We start from the raw sequence: 24,130 nt of genomic DNA, 5'->3' as shown, positions 1-24,130 counted from the left end.
TTTGCTATCTTATGGTTTTGCCCAGTGAATTTCAAAAGGTGTTAGCTCATGGACCTGCTAACAAGGTCCAAGTTTCAGAGAGAGTAGAGGATGGGAAGGACTTTTGGCTCATCACTTGGAGAGTCAGTTAGATTGGAGACAGTATTAAACCAGATGGACCCATGGTCTGATTTGATATTAAGGCAACATGATATATGCACTTGATTTAGGGACACATCAAATGGCCTAGAGTCCTTCCCCAACCTAAGGAATGTGACTTTCAGTTGTTCAGTGTCACAGTTAGTGTAGTACTGAGATAATGGTATCAGTAAAGGAGTGGGACTGATTTTTCAGCTAATTTTATGGTGAATCTGAGTTTGGAGGAGTTTAAAGCAAAAGAGTTTAAAGTATGTGTAATCCTAATGGAAACTAAAGATAAGGACTAAAACAGGAAGTCCTTTAGCCCTTATTTTTATGGGGAAAACCCCCACTTACCCTAAAAGTTAATGAGCTCAAGGTGTCATTGTGGATTTTATGTAACCAAAGGAGAACCATTTAAGAAGCACCAGAAACAAAAGCACCAGAAATATTGACACAGCTAGGGGACTCCAAGATTTGTGGAAATGTCAAGATAGTGGAAAGATAGCATAAGGACTTTGCAAAAGACAGGTATGGGGTAGGAAAGGAGGTAAGAGTAAACAAGGGAAGATATATAGTTCTTCAAATATTTGAAGGACATCAATGATGCTTCCAGTGAGGTTTTTATTTGCAGTCATCCTGCCTCAAAACACAGAATCAATAGATAGGTGTAGACAGTGTTATTTTAACTGTTCTGTGCTTGTTTCTTCCATTATTTTCATATCACAAAATATCCACCAAGAAGGAAAAGAAAGAAAAGTTGCACAGAGTTTTCCCTCTACTCTGGAAACTGAGGAACATGTAACATATTTACAAGAGAGCTGCAATTAATAGGAGAGGCACCTGAAGAAGCCTGTCAAGTTTTATTTGTTTTGGATTAATCTGTAATGGGAGATAAAAGATCATGGGCTTCACCAGGTGCCTCCACCACCAATAGATTATTTTGCATTTATTTTATAATATAAGCCCTATTTTCTTCCCATTCAAGCCAGTGGTTATCCCTTCCATTCCATTTTGGAAGCCTACGATTTCTGATGCTTGATGATTTTAGAGGCTGTGTGTTATTCCTGGTGTTTGCTGAAGTGCACATTTAATCCAGTAATTAATTTATTTTAAAAGTTGTGTAATATATGGGGGATGAAGAAAAAAATAGAACAAATTCCACTTTTTCCCCACTTGTGCCTGGTGGTGGAAGACTGTGAAGGACTTATCAGGGGAAGTAGAGTATAAGACGGTAACTCATTTAATTACAAGCAGCAACTGAAAACAAAGTCCCTTTCTTACCATCTCCTGCATCCCAAATGCCATATGTTTGTATGTCTGAGAGTAAGGTTGCTGTACTGACTGTTTTCTTGTTTCACATGCAAGCTGCAAACCCTTTGGGGGAAAAGCAATCAGTTTGCTGCGTGATAGCAACTGGCATCTACCCCTCCATCTGCATCATTGATGCCTGTGGGACAGGCAGTGCCTCTGGCATCAGCAAGCTGCACCTCTGGCGGCTCTTTTCCATGGATACTCTGAACCGGTATCTGGAGCGAGAGCCGACACCACAGGAGCTCACTTTCCGAGTGCCCACCAGGCACAGGTAAGAATCCTTTATTCTCTTACTAATCCTTAGCCAGTGTTGTCCAAACTTGGCCACTTTAAGATGAATGGACTTCAACTCCCAGAATTCCCCAGCCAGCCATGGTGGCTGGGGAATTCTGGGAGTTGAAGTCCACTCATCTTAAAGTGGCCAAGTTTGGACAACACTGTCCTTAGCCTTCAGTTCCTCCATACAGGAACACTCTTGATTGCATCATAGTCTGCAACAACTTCTTCTTTTCTTTTTCTTTTGCTGTCAAACAAGACATAAGCAATTACATAAGCGAGCCAGATTCTGGGACTGTTGATCAAAGGAACAATTCCTCCACTGTTCTTCTCACATTCCATTTCTCTTCAACATACAGCACTCAGCGAATCCCCCCAGTTTACACTCCTGTCATGGTGGATTTCAATTTTGGAGCAGCTCCAGTCGGATGTGAGCCCTCTGTGATTGTGCTGATGGTACAGAACAATGGAATGATACCTGTGAACTGGTGTGTAATCCTCAATCACTGACCTAACCAGGAATAGCTTCTTTTTAGTGTTCAGAATTTTTGCACTAAGGACTATCTTCCTCCTGCATTTGGTAATTTAGGACACGTCAGATAAGAATCCTCATGGTATGGATTTAATTTTGGGGAAAATTTCTCTGAAGTTAAGCACAAATGTTATCCCTTGTGCCTGGCTTGTTTAACAGGCCACAGTGATCTGATTTATAAGTAATATTGAGCCATAACAAATGAAAAGAAAGCTTTATTAGAACTGCATCTTCAATGGTGGTTAATTTCTTCTGACTGGAATGTTCAGAGAATGGCTGTGAATGTAAGATTTGACAATGGAACCAGTTACCTGGGGAAATGGAAATGGCTCTTCATCACTGACAGAGGTTTGCTAGTCAGGATACTGTAGCAATCTTGCATTAAGAAGGGAAGAAGACTAGATGGCTGCCATCTATGATTCTATAGAGCATTGTATAGAGAACTTATGTTGTTGTAAAGTTCCTCAGGTTCCTGGACCTGGTTAATCCTAGATTGAATACTGGATAAGATACGGATGGGCCATTGATACCCATCAACTGAAGGCAGAATGATCAGAGCCTGCTCAGCACTGAGAATATTTGTCAGTTGGATAGTCTCCTGGCATTTGAATGTAATTCTGTCTCCTGAAGATTAGATCTACGCATTTTCCTCTTCTTTTTCCGGGCATTAACTGCTTTTGTAGGGATTTTCTGTTTCCTTCGGACCAGAAGATTGACATGGAATATTGGGCAGAAAATACTGAGTTTGATCCCAGTGAGCTGCATCAGATGCGGATCCAGGATAATCAGCTTTTCGCCATCTCTCCCAAGACAGGAAAGCTTCTTCCAGGGCAAGAGCAAACTATACACCTGTCTTACAGGTATTCATACACCATAGTTCCTTCCTCATGTGAGACCTGATCTTACCCAGATGTCAACTTCAGCTCCTATGCTAGGTAGGGCACACCAAGTTAACCCACAGTCTGGGACCCTGTTATGATCACCCGAGATATGAAATCCCAACAAAGTTCTCTCAACACCATTCCCAAAGCAGAGGACTGCATCATTCTACCTTCTCCAGGGCTTAGGTTTTGAATTCTTGAATTTGTTCAGAACCTAAGGCAGCTCTAGGTTAACTTTATGCTGTTCTTTCTTGTCCAGTGCTATCCTTGTGTCCAGGAGGCTCTTTATACAACAGTGCAGCTCTGCAATAGGGAAAGAATTGTTCCTGATCTCTTATTTGAGATAGGATTCTTCAGTTAAGAGTTTGGGATGGCTTCATTTATGCATTTTTCTAATACTGATATTTGTTTTTCCTCCACCAGACATGATTTCATTGGCACTGACCGACTTCCAGTCCTACTAAAAGTCTCCCATGGTCGAGAAATTCTGGTATGATATTAGGTGAAAGGTTCAGAAACTCCGCAAGAGGAGGTCATAAACCTTCCCTAAAGCCACACCAAATTCTTTGGCTGCTATAGCAACAAGAGGCAGTATACTGGTGAAATGGCCTTATCTTGGATACAGAGTGTGCTTTTTATGATTCACATACTCACCATAACATATCTGAGACCTATGGCTTTTCATCCATAAGCATCCCTATCATTACTACTCCAGGCACTATGGGGTTAAGTTATACTGATGGCAGAATTTTCTCTTTAGCAGTCACTGTTTGGAAAAAGAGTTGTCTTATGATTTCATTCACCTTCTCTCTGTGTTAGTGGCAGTCAAGTTAGAATGTGATTGTATCTGTGTGGTTTGTGGATGGGGGCAAAGGAGAGCTTATCCCAACTTGGTATCCTTCCTGAGAAAAATGGAAATCACAGTGCTTATTTTTATTTGATATTATTCCATTTTACACCATCAGTGGTTTCTTCATTTCATTGGTCTTCAAGACTGTTTTCAGCTTGCCTTTCCTGCTTCCCCCCTTCCCTAACTTTTCAATTAAAATCCAATTCCCTTTATTCCCCAGTGGATGTCTCCCTCATGCTTTACTGGTCTTCTATTAAATGTCCATTACACACTCTAGATTTCATGTGGAAGTACTGTATTCCCTTTTGTTTGTATTTTTTTCCCTTCCAGGAATTGTTGTCAGCTGAAAATCCAGAGTTCTGCATGTTGAAAAATATGGGCTTAATTGTGCCTGTGTGCAAAGTCTTTGGGTGGGCTCCCTTGGCTCAGTCCATTTGGCCTAGGTCTTGTCAGCTGCCCAACCAGAGTTCTGTATCCTACTTAGATTGTAGCCAAACACTGCTAGTGGAGCATTGTAGAGGTAGCCTTGATGTGGGGTTTAATGAGGAGAATCCCTGAGAATGCTGCTGGGCCATTCCCTAGAATTGCTTTAACTTTTTCAAGAATGAGAATGGGGGAAGGCACTGTTTGCAGCTGATATACATACAGCCTGTATGGTGCAAGTAACGATCTATTATTTTATCTCTTTCCTTTTTATTCTGCATCTGCAGCTGAATTTCATTGGTGTGACCCTGAGGCTGGGATGCCACTACATTCACTTCACTTCAACTAAACATGTGTTCACACCCATTGCTATTGGCACCTATAATTCTCCTAAACAAGTGAGTCATCAAAAGACGGCTTTGTTTTTCTGGTTGCTTTTGGTTTGCTGGTGCTGCCCCTCCGCCCCCTTTGCAGGGAGGTAGGACCTCTTTGATCATTTTGCAACTAAGAGACCTGGATAGTTTCAGGGGAGCTTGAGGTTTTCTCTTGGAATCTGGTGGGCAGTTCCACCAAGGTCTTAGTCCCTGACTGGAATGGGTGTGTGATGAAGGCCTTGGGTCAGATTGTGCTTCTGCAGCCTCTCTGTGTGGATCCTGTGGTACTCCTTGATGTTCCAAGGAGCTCCAGGAGATGAAACAACATCTCAGTGCCTACAGCACTGCTGAAGAAAGGCAAAGAGTAAACTTGGGTGAGCATGTGTAACACCTCATATTAGAGATTACATTGTAGTGATAAGTGGCAAAATATAGTTATTTTTCTGCTCTTATTACATCTGTAGATAGTTGATTGGTAGCCCTGTTTAAAGTGACCCATTCCCTGCTACAGGAATCTGAGTGACTTTTTCTGCCAGATGCCAAGAATGTTCCTCATATACTAGACATCTATGAGGAATATTCTAGGCATCTGGCAGAAAAGTAACTCAGATCCACTCTGAGTTAGACTCCAACTAGACAGATTTTGTTGAGTTGTCAAAGGGGTGGTCTTGTTACCTGGGAAGTGTTTGATCCTGTGATGCCAGAGGAAGTGGACAGGATCCTTAGGTCTGTTAGTATGGCCACCTGTGTTTTAGATCAAAGTCCCTCCTGGTTGGTTAAGGCCTCCCAGGACATGATATATGGTTAAATCCATGTGATGGTAAATTCATTTGGAAGAGGAGGTAGTTCTGCCTGTTTTGAAAGAAGCAGAGGTGCACCCCTTCTCAAGAAACCACTGGTGAACCTAAGGGTTCTGGACAATCTTCAGTAAGTCTCCAACCTTCCCTTTTTAGGTAAAGTTGTTAAGATGGTAATTGGACTGCAGTTCCAGAAGGCCCTGGAGATACAGGTTATCCAAACCAATTGCAGTTGGGTTTCAGGCTGGGGCACAGTATGGAGAGAGCATTGGTCACATTTGTTGACATCTGGCAGAGGCAGGACAGGGGTAGTGCAACTGTCCTGGTTCTTCTTGATCTCTCAGTAACTTTCAGTATCATTGATCATGGCATCCTCTGGACTGGCTTTGGGGCTTGGAAGTGGGGGTTCTCCTCCTTTCTCTATGCCCAGTTCCAGTCAGTGTTGACAGGTGGGGAGAGATCCAGCATGAAGCCACTGATTTGCAGGGTACCTCAGGACTGTCACAATGCTGTCGCCTCTCCTATTTAACATCTACATGAAATTGCTGGGTGAGGTCATCCATCAACATGGGGTCAGATACCATCACTACACTTGATGATACATCTTGACCCCTGATCAACTAAGGAATATTGTCATGGTCATGTCTGTTCCTGGAGGCTGTTTGGGTCTAGATGGGGAGGTACAAGCTCAGATTTAACCCTGACAAGGCTGAGTGGGTATGGGTGCTGATTATTTGGTCCCAATGATTTTTCTTCTTTGATTCTGGATGGGCTTGTACTTTCTAATTCAGAGCTGGTGCACAACTTGGGGAGTCCTCCTAGACACAAAGCTCCTGAGGGTCTTCTGCACCCTTTCCTGGATTATAAATCCTTTCTCACAGTCACTCACACCTTGGTCACTTCATATGTGGGCTATTGCAATGTGTTCTATATGGGGCTGCCCTTGAAGGTATCTTAGAAGCTACAGCTAGTCCAGAATGCAGCGACACAAGTAGTTATGGGTGCATCTCAGTACACCCGTGCAACATCTATGCTGTGCAAATACTCTGGTTACCAGTGGGCTTCTGAGTGCAATTCAAAGTGCTGGTTACAAAACCCTTCATGGCATACGGCCTGGCTATCTGAGGGATGAACTCTCTCCCATGATTTCTGCCTCCCCAGGCAGGGTGGGCATGTTTCACGTCCCATTCATTAAGCAATGTCATCTGATGGGACCTAGGAAGTGTGCCTTCTCTGTTGTGGCACTTGCCCTTTGGAATGTTATCTCTCTGGAGGTTTGGACCATCCTGACCCTGCAAACTTTTAGGCAATCTTTAAAAATGGTCATTTCTCCAAGCTCTGGGATAAGTAAGTGATATACCTATTTGCAGTGTATTGTTTGGTCTGTGTTATGTGTTTCCCTTGTTGTGTGATATTCTTTGTCTGTTTATTTTGTTTGCTTTTGTAGGCTTTGGCACTGGATAGATATATATGCATACATATAGAAATCCAAAGTAATATTATTGACAAATAGCTTGGGAATCCTGCTGGAGAATATTTTTCATTCATTCAGCTTACGTTCTTATAATTAATATAAGAATATATTTTAAATTTTAAGATTGCTTCATAATATTAATATTTAATCAATCAATTAATATTACACTATTAATATCTGCCAAATTAATTTTCCTCTAACAGTGGTTATATAATAGAGAAGTAACTATACAAAATAGATATTGTGTACCTATGGTCATCTTGGCAGAAAATATTTAATAGTCTTTGCCAATAGAATAAATGGAACTGGTCTCTCCCTCCTGCAGATCTATGAATTGTATAATGGAGGTTCTACCAGTGCAGCCTATGAAATTCAGGTGGATGCGCTGGTGAAGGTACAAAAAGAGAATCACCAGCATGCAGTTTTTACCTGCCTGAACCCACGAGGAGAGATTGGCCCTGGATTAACAGCCCACACTGAATGGATTTTTTGCCCACTGGAAGCCAGAATGTACTCGGTGAGGCTCTTATTCTTAAGAATAAGCACTTTCCTTTAGGAATTTATATTCCTTGCCATTCTCAATGCTTTCTAGCGAGCCAGTTGAACTGTATTAGGCCTTCATGAATCATGCAAGATCTGATTCAAATTGTTGCTCTGATTTGGAAAATCAGTCCTGAATGGATTTATGAGTGAAACTAGGTTGTTCCAGATTTCCAAATCAGTTAGGAAAGAGCTGTTTTTGCACACACACAGGAACATCTAAATCGTCTGAACTGCCAAATCCAGTTTTGTACAGCTTTAGAACTTACGTTCTGTTGACTCCTCTTATTCAATTAAGTTCTGGTATTTGTTCACTGCAGCAAAGCTGTTTTGTGTCTGTTTCTGTTAAGAGCTGTTTTTCAGTCCCTCCAACTTTTAAGCTATTACAACTATTATTGATTTCACCTTCCTAATCCCAGTCCTTGATCTTGATTTGAACAATCCTATTTTGCTTTGTTTTTCTTTCCTAACACACTATGCTCTGCTAAATACATCTTCTCCCCAAGGTAAATCGACAGAAGAGATAATTTCAACTACTCTTTTATTATTGTCATTGCTCTTCTAGCTGCATTTTTTTCTTTGCATAGGTGGATGTACCCATCCATATCCTTGATGGAGATTCTGCTTTAATTACGTTCCAAGGAGTAGGCTTTGATCCACAAGTTATGGGAGAAACAGCACAATTTGACCAAGTTGTGTCTGCTGCAACAACACCAGTCTCTGCCAAATTAACAGTACCTGGTCTGGTAAATCTGGGAGTTTACTTGTTCCAGTATCACACGAGAGAGTTTGTAACAGAGATTTCAGATTGCCAGTAGGAGTAAGTGAGCCACTGGCACTGGGAAAGCCATTCTTATATGATGCTGTTTTATCTCAAGTAACGTCTTTTTTCTCTTTATAATAAAAAAAATTTAATAGATTCTTGTTTATCTGACAAGCATCTGGCAAGGCACAGAAAGGAACAGTTTTCATGCTGTATCCATTGCTAAAGCTGTGCATTGTGCAGGCTATTATGTGTTCTGAGAAGGTCCAGTATGAGCTCTCCAATCATGAGCCAGGCATGCTATGACATGCAGTCCCACTGAATAAAAGATGGGGATATTGCCACTGGTATTGTTTGGTTGCCATTTGCAGGATGCCAGCAGGCATTTGTCCCACCCATTGGATAACATATCTGTTGTGACTCTGATTTAAGTGACTCCTGGTATATTGGCAGCTCCCAACAGCAGGGAAATCAAAGTTGCCGTAATCTCAGTATGTGTCGATCTGTCATGCAGAATTATTATGTGTCCGCATATAGGCACAAAGTGGTATTAGGCTTGTAAACCTGAGTTTGGTGATCTCTTCAGTCAGATAACTTTATTGCAAGCTCAGGATGTTACATTATTGATAAAGTCCTGAGCGAGCTGGGATATCCTATGGGAGGTTTCAAACATAAATATCGTGTGACAGCTAATAAAATGAGAACCACGTCAAGTCGCTTGCCTGTGAGGAATCCATTCTATGGCCATAATGTTTGTGAGTTGGATTAAATGGTTCTCATAACAGAGCTAGTAGCTCCATGCTTTCCAATCGGTCCCCGCAGTACAGCTTATGCTAGATGTGGTTGAGATTGGAAGCTTCAACACATGGAAGCATTTATCAGTGGCAATCCTGGTGCATTTGAAACATGTAAAATCTGACTGAGTACTAAGAAATCCATTATTAATGACATAAAATAGAAAGTTTGGATGTGTTATACTTTCTTTTGAAGCTCAGAGATTCTTCTGCTTTCTCCAAAAATATAATGAATAGAGCAATCATAGAGTGGCAAGTTCAGAAAACAGCAGTGATAGAGTGTGTATTGCCCCCATAGTATTCTTCCATCATACATACATATACATGTGAACATACTCATCACGCTAATCCCTTTTGGGTTAAGCAGTATTATACAAAGCACAAAAAAGAGAGCAAACAATAGCGGGCCAAAGGAATTAAGGCATGAGATAAGAAAAAGAAATACAGTTACATCTGGTTTACACCAACCATTCCCTCTCCTTACTTTTCTGTTCTTCAAAACCATCCTTGCTTCCACGACATCCATACATTGCTTTGTACATTGCCTTTTGTTCTTTAAACTTCTCACTTTTCTTTTTTTGAGGATCTCACCAACTCTATGCAACTATGACTTTTTTGTGTTCCCCTTCTACTCAACCTGTTTACCCTTCTCATACACATTTGTTTTGCTATTTGTTTCTCATCAATTCTCACTTTATGACCAAACCATCTCCAAATACTTCATTTGCACTGATCACTCACTTTGTATTCTATTCACAGCCATTCAGCACCAATTCATTCTTAACCCTATCTCTTAATTTATTATACACACTTCTTAATACCCCATACCCACTGCATTCAGTTTACTTCTATGTTTCTCCTGACATACTCATTCCACTTCCTTATGACAGTGTGGGCAGAAGTACATTCTTAAACATAACCATTTTCTGTTCTTCTACCCAGCATATATTCCTCACAAAACCCCACATATTAGCCCAGCATTTACACATCTTAAAAATTCTCTATCTGTTATCCCATTATTAGTAAACATTCTGTCGAGGTATACAAATTCATCTAATTCTTTGACTTTTATGTATAACTTGCAAACATTCACTCTGTTTTCTCTGTTAATTGCAACCACCTAGGTCTTTGGAATGCTAATTTTCAAATACATATACCTTTGTTGCACTGTGTAATTTATCTCTCAGACATTTCTTTTTGCTCTGTTCCAAGCGGCTTTCACATTCTCTTTCTATTCATTCTGTTGGGAAGTTGATCCGTCTTCTAATACTTTTTGATAAGGACTCATACTTTCTCATCTTGCAGATATTCTACTTTCTCCTTTGTTTTTCTTCCATGCTCATTTTTTCCAAATCTACTCTTAAATAATAGTGAAATAATAGTTTGGTCCATATTCAGAACATTTTCATATCCTTGTACACCTCACAAATTTTCTAAGTCTTTCATCACAAACAAATCAATCATGTTTTTCCATTTATGCATATGAGTAGATGTATGCTTAAGTGACATATTTGAAATAAACATTCATTTTTCTGAATAAATGCATCCCCAGGCACAATTGTCATTATTCTTCAGTATCTGAATGCCTAATAATTTTTTCTGTACTCTCTTGACTAATTTCTACCCATCCATTTCTGTTGCCTAACAGAATAATATTCTCCCCTGGATCCCATTCATTCGTTTGTAGTAATGTTTCATGTATGGAACGCCCCATAAACGTCTGCCATTAGCTACTGGCACTAGGTACCTCTGTGGATCACTTAGTTTCCTTCCGCTGGCTAGGCCAAGAAACTAAGGGGTCCTTATTTGTTAGGCTAGCAGTTCATTCTGTTTATTTTCTTTCCAGACAGTATATTTATCTCAGCCACGGATATGTCTTGGCAATATTCCAGTTTACAGCAAATGCAGCCGCCTCTTTTTTCTCAACAATGCTTCTGAGGATGAGGCCATCATTTTTACCTGGCATGTAGGGATCTCCCCTGCCATGGTGGTGAGTTCCATCTACATGATTGTTTTTGGGCTTCCTTGGCTTTCTCCTAGCTCTTCTGCTCCTTTCAAGCTTCCTCAACTTTGACCTGGCAATGTCAGAACAGTTGGTCACTTGGCTTCAATTTTATCAGCTCAAACCTCTGAACCGGGTTGCACCACAAATGGAACAATCTCCCCAAGTTAACATAAATGCTTCCTAAGAGAACAGCATGGCCCAATCGCAGTGTCATATTTAATGACTCCAACGCAAGCTTTCTGCATGAATATTTTACTATTGTGGCTATATTCTGCTATTCTAACTCTTTTTCAATGATAGGAGGAAAGAGCCTCTTTCCAGAGTGAAAAGCAAAAATATTTAATGCAGATGTACTATCATGCATGCTTTATTTACTCATTCATTTATTTGATTGATTTATATGGCTGCCCAATTCACAAGAGTGACCTTAAGTGACTTACAGTTTAAAGAAACATGAGACATGGAAATTAAAATAAAATAAAATAATATGAAAACCTTCAAAACATTAAAAAACAGCATGATAATAGAATAACAGTAGTTATAATAACAGAAGCAACTGAGGCCAACCCAACACATATCTCATTCAAGGTTCTTACAATTCTATACGGGCTGATGCCACAGTCTTTAGGGCCTTGTGGAAGGACAGAAGGATCAGGGCTGTCAGAACCTCGATATATCATGATATAATAATTTATTGTTTTGTTTAAAGGCACTGAAGATCATACCTCAGAATGGAATTGTGCAGGCTGGAGAGAGTACTCATTGTGTTCTTACACTGCATGCTGGTGAAAATCCATGCTTCTACAATGTGGATTTGATCTGTGAGGTGAGACTTAGTGGATACCTGAGATCAAAATTTCCTTTAACACCAAAAGCCAGGGGTTTTTGGTTGCTTATATTTAATATAGGAGATGTTAGTGTCAAACAGAAAGGCTGCAGTTCTAAGGAGCATGGGGACTGCAATAAGATCTGTCACTGATTACTTCATTAACATTCATTAATAATAACAAATGTGGTATTTATGTAATAGCAGAGTAATTAAGGTTGAATGGCTTTTGTCAAGGGCACATCTGCATAGAAGCCTCAAGGAAGATGGAAATAATGTATACTTACCACAGAAACAAATTATATTTTTCTGTGATGCATGTGCCAATTAGAATGCTCTTGAACATGCATGATTTCATTTTTGTTTTCTTTCCTGTAATCCAGATGTGTTGGCTTAACTGTTCTGCAGACAACTACCTTGTTTTCTCTTTGATGAGATAAATTGTTGTTTCCAGTAATTTATATAAAGTCACAACATTAAAGCACTGCCAGAAATTAAATTTCAGAAGGCACATAAGGGGTGATGTACTCTCACAGTGCAGGAGAAGAAAAGTAGCAGAAATCCCAGTGGCATAATGCTCAGTTAACCTTAGGCATTTTCCCTGTAGATTTTTACTCAACACTCATTAGATCAATATGAGAAAGAGCTGCAGGAATGGGAAACTGAAAAATCCCGCCAAGCTGTGGAGTTTATCATCACTGAGAGAGATCTGGATATGAAGAAGGACCTAAAAGAACCTTTCAAGGTAAAAACTAGCTTGCTATGAAGGGGCATCTGGTGTATATCTTGATTAGGATGTATTTCTCAAAGTTTTTATCATCACATGATCCTACTTGTGTTTTGTGAACACATGTAGGAAAGTGGCTAAAAAATGACTGAGATGTTTTCAGCTTGGAGGATGGTCTGATGTATGACTTGGCCACATCATTTAGATGCCAGGATAATTTCAGTCCTCAGAATTAGCAATCAGTTATTCAAACATTATATAGCTTTGTACGTGCATGTTTTCCTGCATATGTTTTCTAAATGCACCAGGGAAAGATATAGTCAAAATCAGTGTTCAGGTTTTAGCTACATATTTTTCTTAAGGCCAACCAAGTCATTTGAGCTGCTGAAGTGGAAAATCTAAGTGTCATCTTCCTCTCACTAATTTATATAAGTCAGTGAATTGTCTAGGAAGCTCTCTGTGGAAGCCTCATTGGCTCTCGCTCAATTCAGTGAGGCATATATAATTGTATTATTATCTTAGATCTGTTTGTATTGTTTTATTCTTATTTGTATGCCATTGGAAGTTGTAGAGTACAATGATATATAAATATCATAAATAAATCATTTATTTTATTTATTGAATGTATATGCCACTAACTCCATATAAATGCATGGCAACTTATAAGAAAATTTAAACATCCATGGTATGACATAATATATAAGTAATGAAATATACACTATATATTTAAGATATCAGTAATAAAACATACACAATAAATTTGAAACATCAACTTACAAATTTAAAATGTCCATGGTAATAACCAATCCCATGACATCAAAACACAATTAAATTATAATGATAGTGATGTTAAATAAGTACATTTACTTACTGAAGTGTGATGTTTTTGGGTTTCTATTGGCACATCTTTTTGCAGGGATTTGAGAATATGCAGTAGTAGATGGAAGACAAGAAACTTACCAAACCCCCCCCCCCCAATATAACATGTCCATGATATTACTAAACCCCAGGAACTTTAACAGTAGACCCACTAAAAGACTTGATGTTGAAGGGAAAACCAGCAGGGGAGGAAGAGTATGCTTGATTTTTTCTCTGAAGGCAATCTTGTGTTTAGAATCCATCTTCGATTTTCCCCAGTCTCATCTAGACATCCACAAGGAGAAAAGCATCTTGGAGAGAGCCCACTTTGAGCAGAAAACTGACTGGCAAAGAGGTTAAGGTCCTCCTTTATTCAGAGCTGCAGCTTTCTTAAAAAAAAAAAAATCAGGGCTACATCCTACAATTTTGCTTCATTTAGTTGTATATCACTTCTGTTCAATTTCTGTAACGTTTTGCTATTATCTTCTTTTTCTTTAGGAAGCTCCAAACATCCCAGGGTTACCAAAGCTTTTTAAAGAGCTTACAGAGATCAGAAAATACAAGGTAATTAGTTATATGCCTTTGTGTAGATATAGTGAGATCGCTTGTGGAGCAACCGATAGAACAAATAGCTAATAGGGCTTTTATTTCAGAGCTGGGATAGCTAATTGAAAATTTGACCTCTATGTTACAGAATGAAATAAGTGTGATACAAAAATAAGTGCATGCAATGTATTTTCATAGTATTTGACACTGCTGCTAGAGCAGGTGGAGATGAGTAAGAATCTAATATGCTATTGTCCCCCACCAAGAGGCTAAAGCTGACCTATGATAGAAAATGAAATTAGAGAAAAAGAAACAGTAATCATAATCACCTTCACGTAAAAATATGTTGGGAAAATGTATATTCTGGACAGGACTAAGAGACCAAATTTCTAGATATTCTAAATAGTTAGGCACTCAAAATCTAGTCAAAGAGCCAACAAGAGGAGACACAACATGACCTGAATGGTAAGCACAATCCAGAATTTTTCTAAGAGCTGTATTGAACCAATTGGGAATCATAATGCTATTATCTTCAGATGTATCTAAGTGAATGCTTGGCAAAAAAGTCCAACTCAGTCAAGTGTGACTTCAGAAAAACAAGCTTTCAAAAAATAAGTAGATTGGTGAAAAGAAAATTGAAAGCAAGAGTCCAGAAAGTCAGTGGTCTCTAAATGTTTGGTGATTATTCAAAACAGCAATAGCAAAATCTCAGCTAGGATGTATATCTCAGTTCAGAAAGGGTACCATAACACCCGAGAGGATACCAGAGTGTCTAACAAAGAGGATCAGAAATGCAGTTAAAAGCAAAAAGCTTTCTTCAAAAAGTGGAAATCTTTCCCAAATGAGAACAAAAAGGAACATTTGAAAAACGTTGACCAAAAAAAGTCAATAAAATATGGAAAAATACTTTGCAGAGCACAAGATAAAGAACATTAACAGAAAAAAAACCCCTTCAAAGATATTTGGAGTAGGAAGCCAATCAGATAGGCCATTGGATAACATGAGCATTAGAGGAGTGCTCAAGCTGGATAGGAAAAAGCAGAGAATTTGAATGAATTCTCTGCTTTGGTCTTCACGGCTAAGAAAGTACTGTATGCCAGATGCCTGTGCCAAAGTTGGCTTTTTCAGCACTAAGACTGAACCAAGTGAAACAAATAGCAATAAAAGATTAAATTATAAGCCAAACTGACAACTAAAACTAAATAAATCTCTAGTCTAAATGATATTCATCCAGAATTCTTAAAGAACTGAAATGTGAAATATGCAACTTCTTTTTAATATTGACATCTGTTCCCAAGGACTTGAAAATAACCGATGCAATCAATTTTAAAAAGGGACTGAGGGGTGATAAAGGAAAATATAGGCCAGCTAGCTTAACGTTGGCTCTGTAAGAAATTGTTGAAAGTATTATTAAAGAGAAAAAAAAAACACACAGAAGAATTAGTCTTGCTGAAACAGAACTAACATAGCTTCTGTAAAAGTAAGTTCTGCCTCCCGATTTGAGGGAGTCAGCAAGCATGAAGACAAGGGTGACTCAATAGATATTGTATGCTTTGACAGAGTACTTCACCGAAAGCTCCTGAACATTCTCAGCTGCTGTGGGATAAGAGGATAGGTACTCTTGTGGATAGGTTACTGGTTAAAAAAAGCAAATAAAGAGTAGGAATAAATGAGCAAACATGCTGTCAGGATGTGCAATGTGGAGTTCCCCATGGATTACTGTTGGAATAAGTGCTTTTCAGCCTGAATATTAATGGAGATAGAGCTGAGGCAATGAAGGGGCCACATTTGCTGATGATACCAAACTATTCAGGGTAATAAAATCAAAGAGGGATTGTGTAGAACTCCAAATGTATCTCTCCAAATTGGATGAATGGGCTTTAAAATGCCATACGCAGTTCAGTGAAAACAAGTGTCAAGTAATGCACGCTGCCCCCCCCCCCAATCCATACTTCACTCATGTATTAATGGGATTTGAGCTGGAATCTCAAGAATCATGGTGGACAGCTCAATGAAGATATAACCCAGTGTATAGCTGCAAGTATGCAAATTCCATATTTGGAATCATTAAGAAGGGAACTGAAAACAGAACTGCTCATATAATCCCTCTTACTAATCAAAATGGGATTCAGTATTACTTACAGTTCTGGTCATCACCACACCTTTACAAGAATATTACTGTGTAGAGCTAGAAAAGGCAACCAAATTTATTAGAAGGCAGAAGCAGAACCCCTGTGCAGAAAGACCACTGTATAGCATTTGGGGCTGTTTAGTTTGAAACAAAGGATGGTAAAGGAAGACATGATGGAGGAATATAAAATCATGCATGGCTTTGATAAAAAAAGAAAAGGAAGAGGTTTCCTTCCTCTCTCACAATGTTAGAACTTGTGGATATTCACTGTTATGTACAGGGAGATTTAGGACCAACAAAAAGAGGTACTTTTTTACAAAGTGCATAGTCAAATTGTGGAATTTGTTGTCAGTAGCTGTAGTGGTGGAAGCCAATTTGGGTGGTTTCAAAAGGGACTAGACAAGTCCACAGAGGATTAGACTACTGCTAATTTTGATAGCTATTTCATAGGCTCATACCTGAAATGCCAATTACTGGAAAGTGATGGGGACAGCGGTTATTTCCCTTCAGTCTGGGTTTGTTTGCTCTCCAAACACATCCAGTTCATCATCGTGACACAAAATGCTGGCCTACGTGAACCTATGGCCTGATCCTTCAGGGCTCTTCTTCAGTTAATTTTTTAAGATTGTTCTCAGCACAGATGGGCTTGTTGTATCAAATCATTGTGGTACAAAGCTAGCTTCTTTTCTCAACCTGCAGAATCGGTTTTTCTTAGGCCTAGTTATATCTAAGCACAATGCAGCAAGTATATTCTGTGAATGCAGCAAATCCTCTTTTTACGTATGTCAGTAAATAGTAGCTGATTATGTTCCAAAATGAGTCTGTCATGAATCTTACAGATAAACTCAGAGGAAGACTCTGCCATATACTATCCAAGTTTCTCTGTGTATTAAGGAATTTTGTTGAACCCCAGGAATCCTGTGCTGCAGGCTCGGCAGTATTTGATTTATATCTCACCTTGTCCCTAGGGGTTGGAAAAGAATTGGGGTGGGGAATGAGTGAGTGAGAGAAGGCTACACATACATAATGTAATTCCTGGCAGATCAAGGGAAAGGCTGCAAATAGGAAATATATATGAAATAAAATGGAATGTAACCCCCAGTCACACATTCCTTCTGATGTCTTCTCATGTTTAATTATTTAGCAAGATGCTTGTATGTTATGAGTTAAATTGGTTAGAAAGTCCCATTCACTAAACAGCTTTTTAAAATTTCTTCCCAACAGACCCTTCCTCCTATTAGGAACATCTATGGGCCAAATGCCCCTGCTAGCCGTAGCCAGAGGAGGCAAATAAGGAACAAGGAGGCCAGCAGGTTTTGGCCCAAGCCCGAACTCCCCAAGCCTTTTCTCATGCACCTTGGCTTTACAGCCAGGTCCCACTCAATTGATGATTTCTTGTCCAATTTCTCTAATGATTTGCCCCAGCACTTCCTTTACCGGTAAGACAAATTATTTTCCTTGCCTTCCCCAGTTGTCACCTCTCTAGATAGAGATGTTGGATCTCTAGCGATGTATGGGATGCTCTTTGCAATGGCAGGATGCATACATTATACTAAGCCATAGCTTATTTTAGAGTTGTTGAATATACCACAGTGGCTAGATTTCTGTTTTGTGCAAAGCTATAAGTTTGCCAGTCACAATGGTGAGTTCACCAGAAATGTTGATTTGGTTTAGCATGTTTTATGATATGTGAAACTACTCAGTGTTCGTTTTAGTTTTGCTTAAATCATATTCTTATGAATAAAAACTGTTTTACATAGTGCTTCTCTTAATGTGGGAATATTGAAATTGGGAAAAACAATATGATATCCTCTAACCACCCATGTGGTATGAGAATATTTAGCAAACTGAGTTGGAGGACAATCCTGTCTCCTTGTTTCCAGGCATCTCATGATTGTGGAAGCACTTATATAATTTGTAAAGGAGTTTTACTGTTCATTTTCTTTTCTATAGCCAACTGAAGAAGAAAACAGCAAGAAAAGATCCTGTACGTAAGACATCTCTGTTCTCAAATGTGAGCAAAACTAAAACAGGATCTATTAAGGATTCCACCTTGATGGAGCTAGAAAACTGCACAGAACAAGAAGCCCAGCTACTGACAGACATGCTGTCTACGGTGATCAAGTAGGTGGCTTGTCTATCAGAAGTCCTGAAATATTTAGATGGTATGTGCACTGTCTTACTGTATATCAGCTGTATAGACTGCAGGTTAGGATATTTATCAAATGTGTGTTCTGCTCTATCACCAAGATGCTGAAGATAATGTATTTTGAGTTATTCCTGTAAGTTTTCACAATAATTCCATAAAGTAGGTTAAATGAAAGCAATTATGAGAAATGCAAGGCCTGAAAGGAGATTGGTTTCCCTAGTCCAAGTCCAGTGTATCATACTGACATGAACCACCCAGGTTCAACTCCATCCTCAGCCAATAAAATTCACTGGGGGACTTTGGGCCAGTCACTATCACTCAGTTCAACTATTGTCGGGCTGGGGCTATATCCCTGGCAGGGAGTAGTGATGACTCCCTGTGATTTTTGCCTTCTTTTATCCTTTTCCTGGCACATGCATGAATCATCTTAAGCACGTATTAGCTTTTACATTACCAGGTTTTCAGGTGCTATGGGCAATGAAGTAACAAATCTGATTGATCCTTAAACTGAATTGCAATAAATATTATTTTTGATATCCCAGGGGCTTGTTGGAGGAGACACAGTTCCAAGAAGCAGTGATCAAAAGCCTTGCAGAGCCTACACCCTACTTCTACCAGTTTTGGAGTGAGAAGTCAGCAAAACAGAAGAAGAGTCCAACTGGCACCTCCCCAGTAACCCCTTCCCCAGAGTTCAGCACTAAGGATAGACTAGATGATGAAGATCTGGGAAGAGAAACAGTATCTCCTAGATGCGCTTCAGTTGCTTCAGAGAACCTAAGTGTTATTATTCGCAAGGAACAGTTCCGGGAACAGAAAGAATCCATTATCAGGTGAGAAAGAGTCTCAGTGTGACAAGCCATCTCTAAACTGATAGCGCAGGCAAAATAGCCATGTTCTAGGCCAATATTCTTGTAATGCAAAAAATATCAGATTGATTTATTTGTTCTATTTATAAGGCTGCCCCAACTCAAAACCTTCCTATAGAAAAATATTGAGCAGGAAAGCTAATGATCAGGAGACCATGTTTTACCCTGAGCTTCTAGAACATTGTATCAATATATGCAATTTGAGTCACAAAAATATGAACTTTAGTACTGTGTTGCTTTACTGAGAAGCCTCCTCTCACTTATAGGTGAAGGAAAAGGTCTGGCAAATAAGGTGGCAGTGTCTTTTCAAAGCAGGCCCTCAGAATGGCCTTGGGCATGGAGCTTCAGTGTCTTAACTATTCTCTTTTCCTGCCCAGGCCTCTTGGAGGTCCGTTTCATGTAGCATAGCCAAAACCAGGCATGCCAAGTTCCAGCAAAGGCATATTAGAATCAGAATCTAAGGGACCAGAAGAGAACCGAACAGATGCTCAAATTCCCAGACAAACAGTACAGAAGGACTAGGAGGAGGAACATAGTCAAAGTCAGGTAGAGGTTAGGATTCAAAATAGCAGCACTGGGCTGGAGTAACCAGAAGCAAAGAAATGGCTAAATCCAGTTGAGGTTGCAATCTGGTTACAATATTCGGTCTGAGAAGCTTTCTATATTTGCATTTGATGTTCTGGCACTGGTACTGAAGTTTGAATGAAAGCTTAAATCTGCCAGGCTTGTTGTGAAAGTAGTATTGTCTCCTTATAATGCTAACCCTTGTTGAAGTTTTCCCTTTCGAATATTGAATATTGCCAAACCGATTATAAATATTATCTAGTCTTATGCACTGCCAAAATGTCTTCATTAGCAGGAGATAGTTATTTTCCCCTATCAGTTTAGTTTCTCAGTATAAATTGATAGATCCATATTTTCTGTGTACCTGACTTTTAAGTACATCAAGGTTAGATTTTTTTCCACCATAAAATACTATCTTGGGTGATGCATGCTTTATTGGTTAAATCTGGGCATGGATTTCCAGTGTTGACTGTGGCATTATAAAAAGAGCTAGTGACTTGTGGGTACAGTTCTGTGACAGCAAAATGGGAAACACCAATATCAGTGAACATGAGGATCTGAAGTGTGCTTTCTGTTTAGGATGCCGGCATTTGCAAATCTGGCTGAAATGGTGCTGGATAACACCATCCAGAACATTCTGGTGGAGGCCAGTCGTGGGGAAGTAGTGCTGACAGCACAACCTAGAATCGTTGCACATTCTCCTGTTTTCTCCCAAAAGTGAGTAGATCAGCAGGGAGGGAATAAGGGTTCCTAGCACGAAAGGATTGGTTCAAAATTAAAATTTGATCCAGTATGCTAGAGCAGAGAGATGTAATTGATGCCTATTTGAGTGAATTTAGGAATGGCTGAAATGTATTTCTGCCCAGTTTCTCTTTTGTAGTCCATGGGTTTCTTCTTTGGTTGCCTTCTGCTATTTATTTGCCTATTCAGTGTCCAGAAGAATCCCAGGGAGCCCTGGAAAAAGGGTATGCAGAGGAAAGGAAGCTAACTGGGAAGAAGGCTTAGATGGGGACCATGGATTCAATGGGTAGAGGCATGAGAAATAAGAAACAGTAAGGAATCAAGACATTCCTTAAGGGAAAATCCTGAGCAATATCTCTGTGAAGGAAAGTTCATCTGCCAGAATAGAAGGTTTTTGTTGCAGAAATTGCAGCTGAAAGACAATTAAAAGGTACGGTGTGGGAAATCATTACATCCACTGTTGTTAATCCTAATAGGTAGTAGTACTTCCTAGGGTTTCTGGAAAAGGACTTGCCCAGCCTTGTTCCTTAACAGCCAGGGACTTTATAAAAGTAATTTACAATGGTTGTGAAGTCATGAATGTTCAAAGGGACCTTTCTCTTTCAGAGGTGTCAGTCCCATGGGTTCGATGCCCAGATCACCTGCAGTACCAGTGACCAATATTACCAGTGAAATCAAGAACTGTGAAGGGCCGCGGCACATTGTCTTGGCTCCATAGGAGCTTACAGAAAACTCTGGGACCACTGGGGATATTATTGGTGGGAAAATAGCCCTGGGTGATTAATATCTCTGCTGGCAGGTACCTCTACAGAATTGGGTCCAAGGAGAAATGCCATTTGCAGCAGAACCTTATGTGACTTTGTTCTATGCAATGATAGCAGAGGGTCGGCTTTAACCTTCAAAATAAAATTTCATTTTGTATCAAAGGAAAAATGATTCTAATTGTGTCATATGAAAGAGATTGAGCTTTTACATTTCACATAAACGCAACATACACACTTCTGCTTTTACCTTTGTGTGGTAAGTGTTCCGGTCTTCCTCCAGCAGGGGGCAGCTCAGCCTTCTGGCCCCGGTTTGTCAATAGCAAGTTTCAGCAGATGCTAATGCAGAGTGTATTTCCTTGGCTGCTGTGATCTCTGGGTGACAGTGAAATTTAGCAACTGCACATGAATACAACACTATAGTGACTATAAGAAATAATACAGGCTAGGAAGCAAGTTGGCTTCATGGAGCTGATTAAGAAACAGGTCATTTACAGAAAGACTCCTTTATTCCTCTTCAGTTTTAATACGGTACTTCACAATTTCATTTCAGTTCTCTCCACAGACCTTGCTTCACCCTGTAATCAAATGTTTTGGAGTATAGGCGGATTTACTCAGCATTTATTTATTAAGAAAAAAGGTAGTTTCCTTCAAATCATGTTGAAATACTGATAAACTAATGGACACATCTGTATAATTTTCTTGCCAGTATTAAATAAATGATTCAGATGAAAGGATGGAAGGATCTTGAATCAAAGAATCTAGTAGGATTCTTTCAGCATCGTTTTTTAGGGAGCAAAGAACGTTCTGTATGGTTCAGTCATCAAACTGGCTTGTGCTGGACATTACTTAATGCTTTGAGGCATGGAGTAGACACACCTTTAGAGCACATGATTGTGGCAGAGAGCCACCTCAGCTCAAATGGAATCAAATGGAATTGCATGAGCATTGGAAACAATGGCTGCATTCAACCTTTTCAGAGAATTTGCCTTCCACTGTAAACACTTCTGTACTCTCCATACTACTAGCATTTTCTCATGTAATTTACTTTAGCAGTAGGGTTTGGCGATCACAGGAGAATGACTGAACTGGCCAAGCCCATAATCCTATTAAAAGAAATTAATATAGACTGAAGCTAATTTATTTTAGTGAAACTACATGGGCTTTAATGTAAGTACTTTTGATTTTGTAGGGTGCCTACATATGAGTCTAATTATTTACATGCAAATTAAGCACCAGCCCTCAACCTTTTTTATATTGCTGTGTTTTGGCAACAAAAACAGGAAGATTCTCAGGTCTAAGTAGAAAACAATTTCTTTTCAGAGAATTTATCTCTCCCTCCCTTCATTTGAGAGCCAGTGTGGTGTAGTGGGTAAGGCACTAGGCTAGAAACCGGGAAACCGAGAGTTCAGGTCCTGCCTGAAGCATGAAGCCAGCTGGGTCTCTCTCTCAGCCCTAGAAAGGAAGCAATGGCAAACCACTTCTGAAAAAATCTTGCCAAGAAAACTGCAGGGACTTGTCCAGGCAGTCGCCAGGAGTCAACACTGATTGCATACTCTCTCTCTCTCTCTCACTCACTCACACACAAACACACACCATTTACAAAAGATATCATTTAAATGTTGTGCAGTACTATATTAAGTAGGGAACTACTGAACTTGGTGGACATGTTCCATTTTAGTATTTTCAGGGTGACAACTTTAAAAAGTGATTCTAAAACAGAAACTGGAAACGGGGAAATATACCTACAACTAAAGTACAGCCTAAAATAATTAAACCCTGAGAAAACCTGAAAAAGACACTGGCATTATTACACCAAGTCCCCTTATTTCATTTGCTTACTGCTAGCTTTTCATACAGTATAAGGTGATTTAGCCTGTCTGGGATAGAGAGAATTCAATCTAAAAAAGAGGCCCAGAACCAAGTCATCTCACAATTTCACCTTGTTATAATAAGCCACCTGATCATTTGTGACCATTCAAAATAATATAAGCATGGAACTTGTATGTTTGGGAGCTATTGATTGATTATGTACCATCAAGTCATTGTCAACTCTTAGCAACCACACAGATAGATTTTCTCTGTGACAATCTGTCCCTGACTTGGTCTTTCAGGTCTTCCAATGGTGCACTCATTGCCACTGGACATTAATTGTTTGAATGCAGTTAAGATACATTGCCTTGGACAGGGAAAAAGCATGTATCATCTCCAGACATTTTAAGTCCTCTCCTCCCCCAACATCTGCTTTCTAATGTTGCTATTTGAATGTTGAGGGGGGAGTTCATTGGCACCAAAACACTAAACTCTGCTTTCCGATCTTCACCCCTCCTATTAAGGCTGTTCAGTTTCTCTGCAACAAAGAATACGCAATTATCATTGCCTCAGGGTTGGTCTTCAGGCTTAGCTCTATGACTACTTCAGATTACTGTCCCTTGCAGGGTCACTAAGTAAATTTAATGAATGGGAATTTAACTATCTCTTAATAGGGTAATAACTATGAAGAAAAATAAATAAATGCCCTTTGCAATCAAGACTTAGTTCCTTTATGAAAGCCACCTGGAACAAACTCCTGTTTGTTGTGAAACAGGTTCTGTTTCTTCCCAAGACACTCTCTTGGGAAGAAATTTCATTTAGTCCTCCTCTGATACTGTGCCTTTAATAGTAGCTAAATAGTAAATTTCATTAAACAAAAAGTATTATCTTTCTTGCTGGGTTCATATATCCTGAGCCAGATAGTACTCTGGTTTTGGCATATTGTGTTGTGTGAACCCAACAGTGTCCCTTGAAAAGCTTCTAAAATGGATGTCTGTAAGTCAAAAAG

The 24,130-nt window shown here is 39.5% G+C and overlaps 1 protein-coding gene across 1 annotated transcript in view; it reads left to right on the top strand.

The window, feature by feature from the left end:
• The window catches only part of CFAP65 (cilia and flagella associated protein 65), a 40,555-nt gene extending 19,221 nt beyond the window's left edge, over positions 1 to 21,334 (top strand). The window contains exons 15-30 of the mRNA XM_025164870.2: positions 1,486 to 1,702; positions 2,067 to 2,195; positions 2,923 to 3,099; positions 3,544 to 3,610; positions 4,681 to 4,791; positions 7,364 to 7,555; positions 8,166 to 8,324; positions 10,982 to 11,125; positions 11,850 to 11,966; positions 12,574 to 12,711; positions 14,050 to 14,115; positions 17,453 to 17,667; positions 18,182 to 18,352; positions 18,920 to 19,207; positions 20,387 to 20,524; positions 21,155 to 21,334. Coding sequence (XP_025020638.2) covers positions 1,486 to 1,702; positions 2,067 to 2,195; positions 2,923 to 3,099; positions 3,544 to 3,610; positions 4,681 to 4,791; positions 7,364 to 7,555; positions 8,166 to 8,324; positions 10,982 to 11,125; positions 11,850 to 11,966; positions 12,574 to 12,711; positions 14,050 to 14,115; positions 17,453 to 17,667; positions 18,182 to 18,352; positions 18,920 to 19,207; positions 20,387 to 20,524; positions 21,155 to 21,266 — 2,441 coding nt within the window. The 3' untranslated portion in view covers positions 21,267 to 21,334. The remainder of the gene's footprint in view (positions 1 to 1,485; positions 1,703 to 2,066; positions 2,196 to 2,922; positions 3,100 to 3,543; positions 3,611 to 4,680; positions 4,792 to 7,363; positions 7,556 to 8,165; positions 8,325 to 10,981; positions 11,126 to 11,849; positions 11,967 to 12,573; positions 12,712 to 14,049; positions 14,116 to 17,452; positions 17,668 to 18,181; positions 18,353 to 18,919; positions 19,208 to 20,386; positions 20,525 to 21,154) is intronic.
• Positions 21,335 to 24,130: the final 2,796 nt, after the last annotated feature.

This window comes from Python bivittatus, unplaced genomic scaffold, assembly GCF_059951505.1.
Source record: "Python bivittatus isolate LINGU-HERP-01145 unplaced genomic scaffold, Pbiv_v1 ctg000480_np1212, whole genome shotgun sequence".
Taxonomy (NCBI): domain Eukaryota; kingdom Metazoa; phylum Chordata; class Lepidosauria; order Squamata; family Pythonidae; genus Python; species Python bivittatus.
This window is presented reverse-complemented; position numbering and strand designations above follow the sequence as displayed.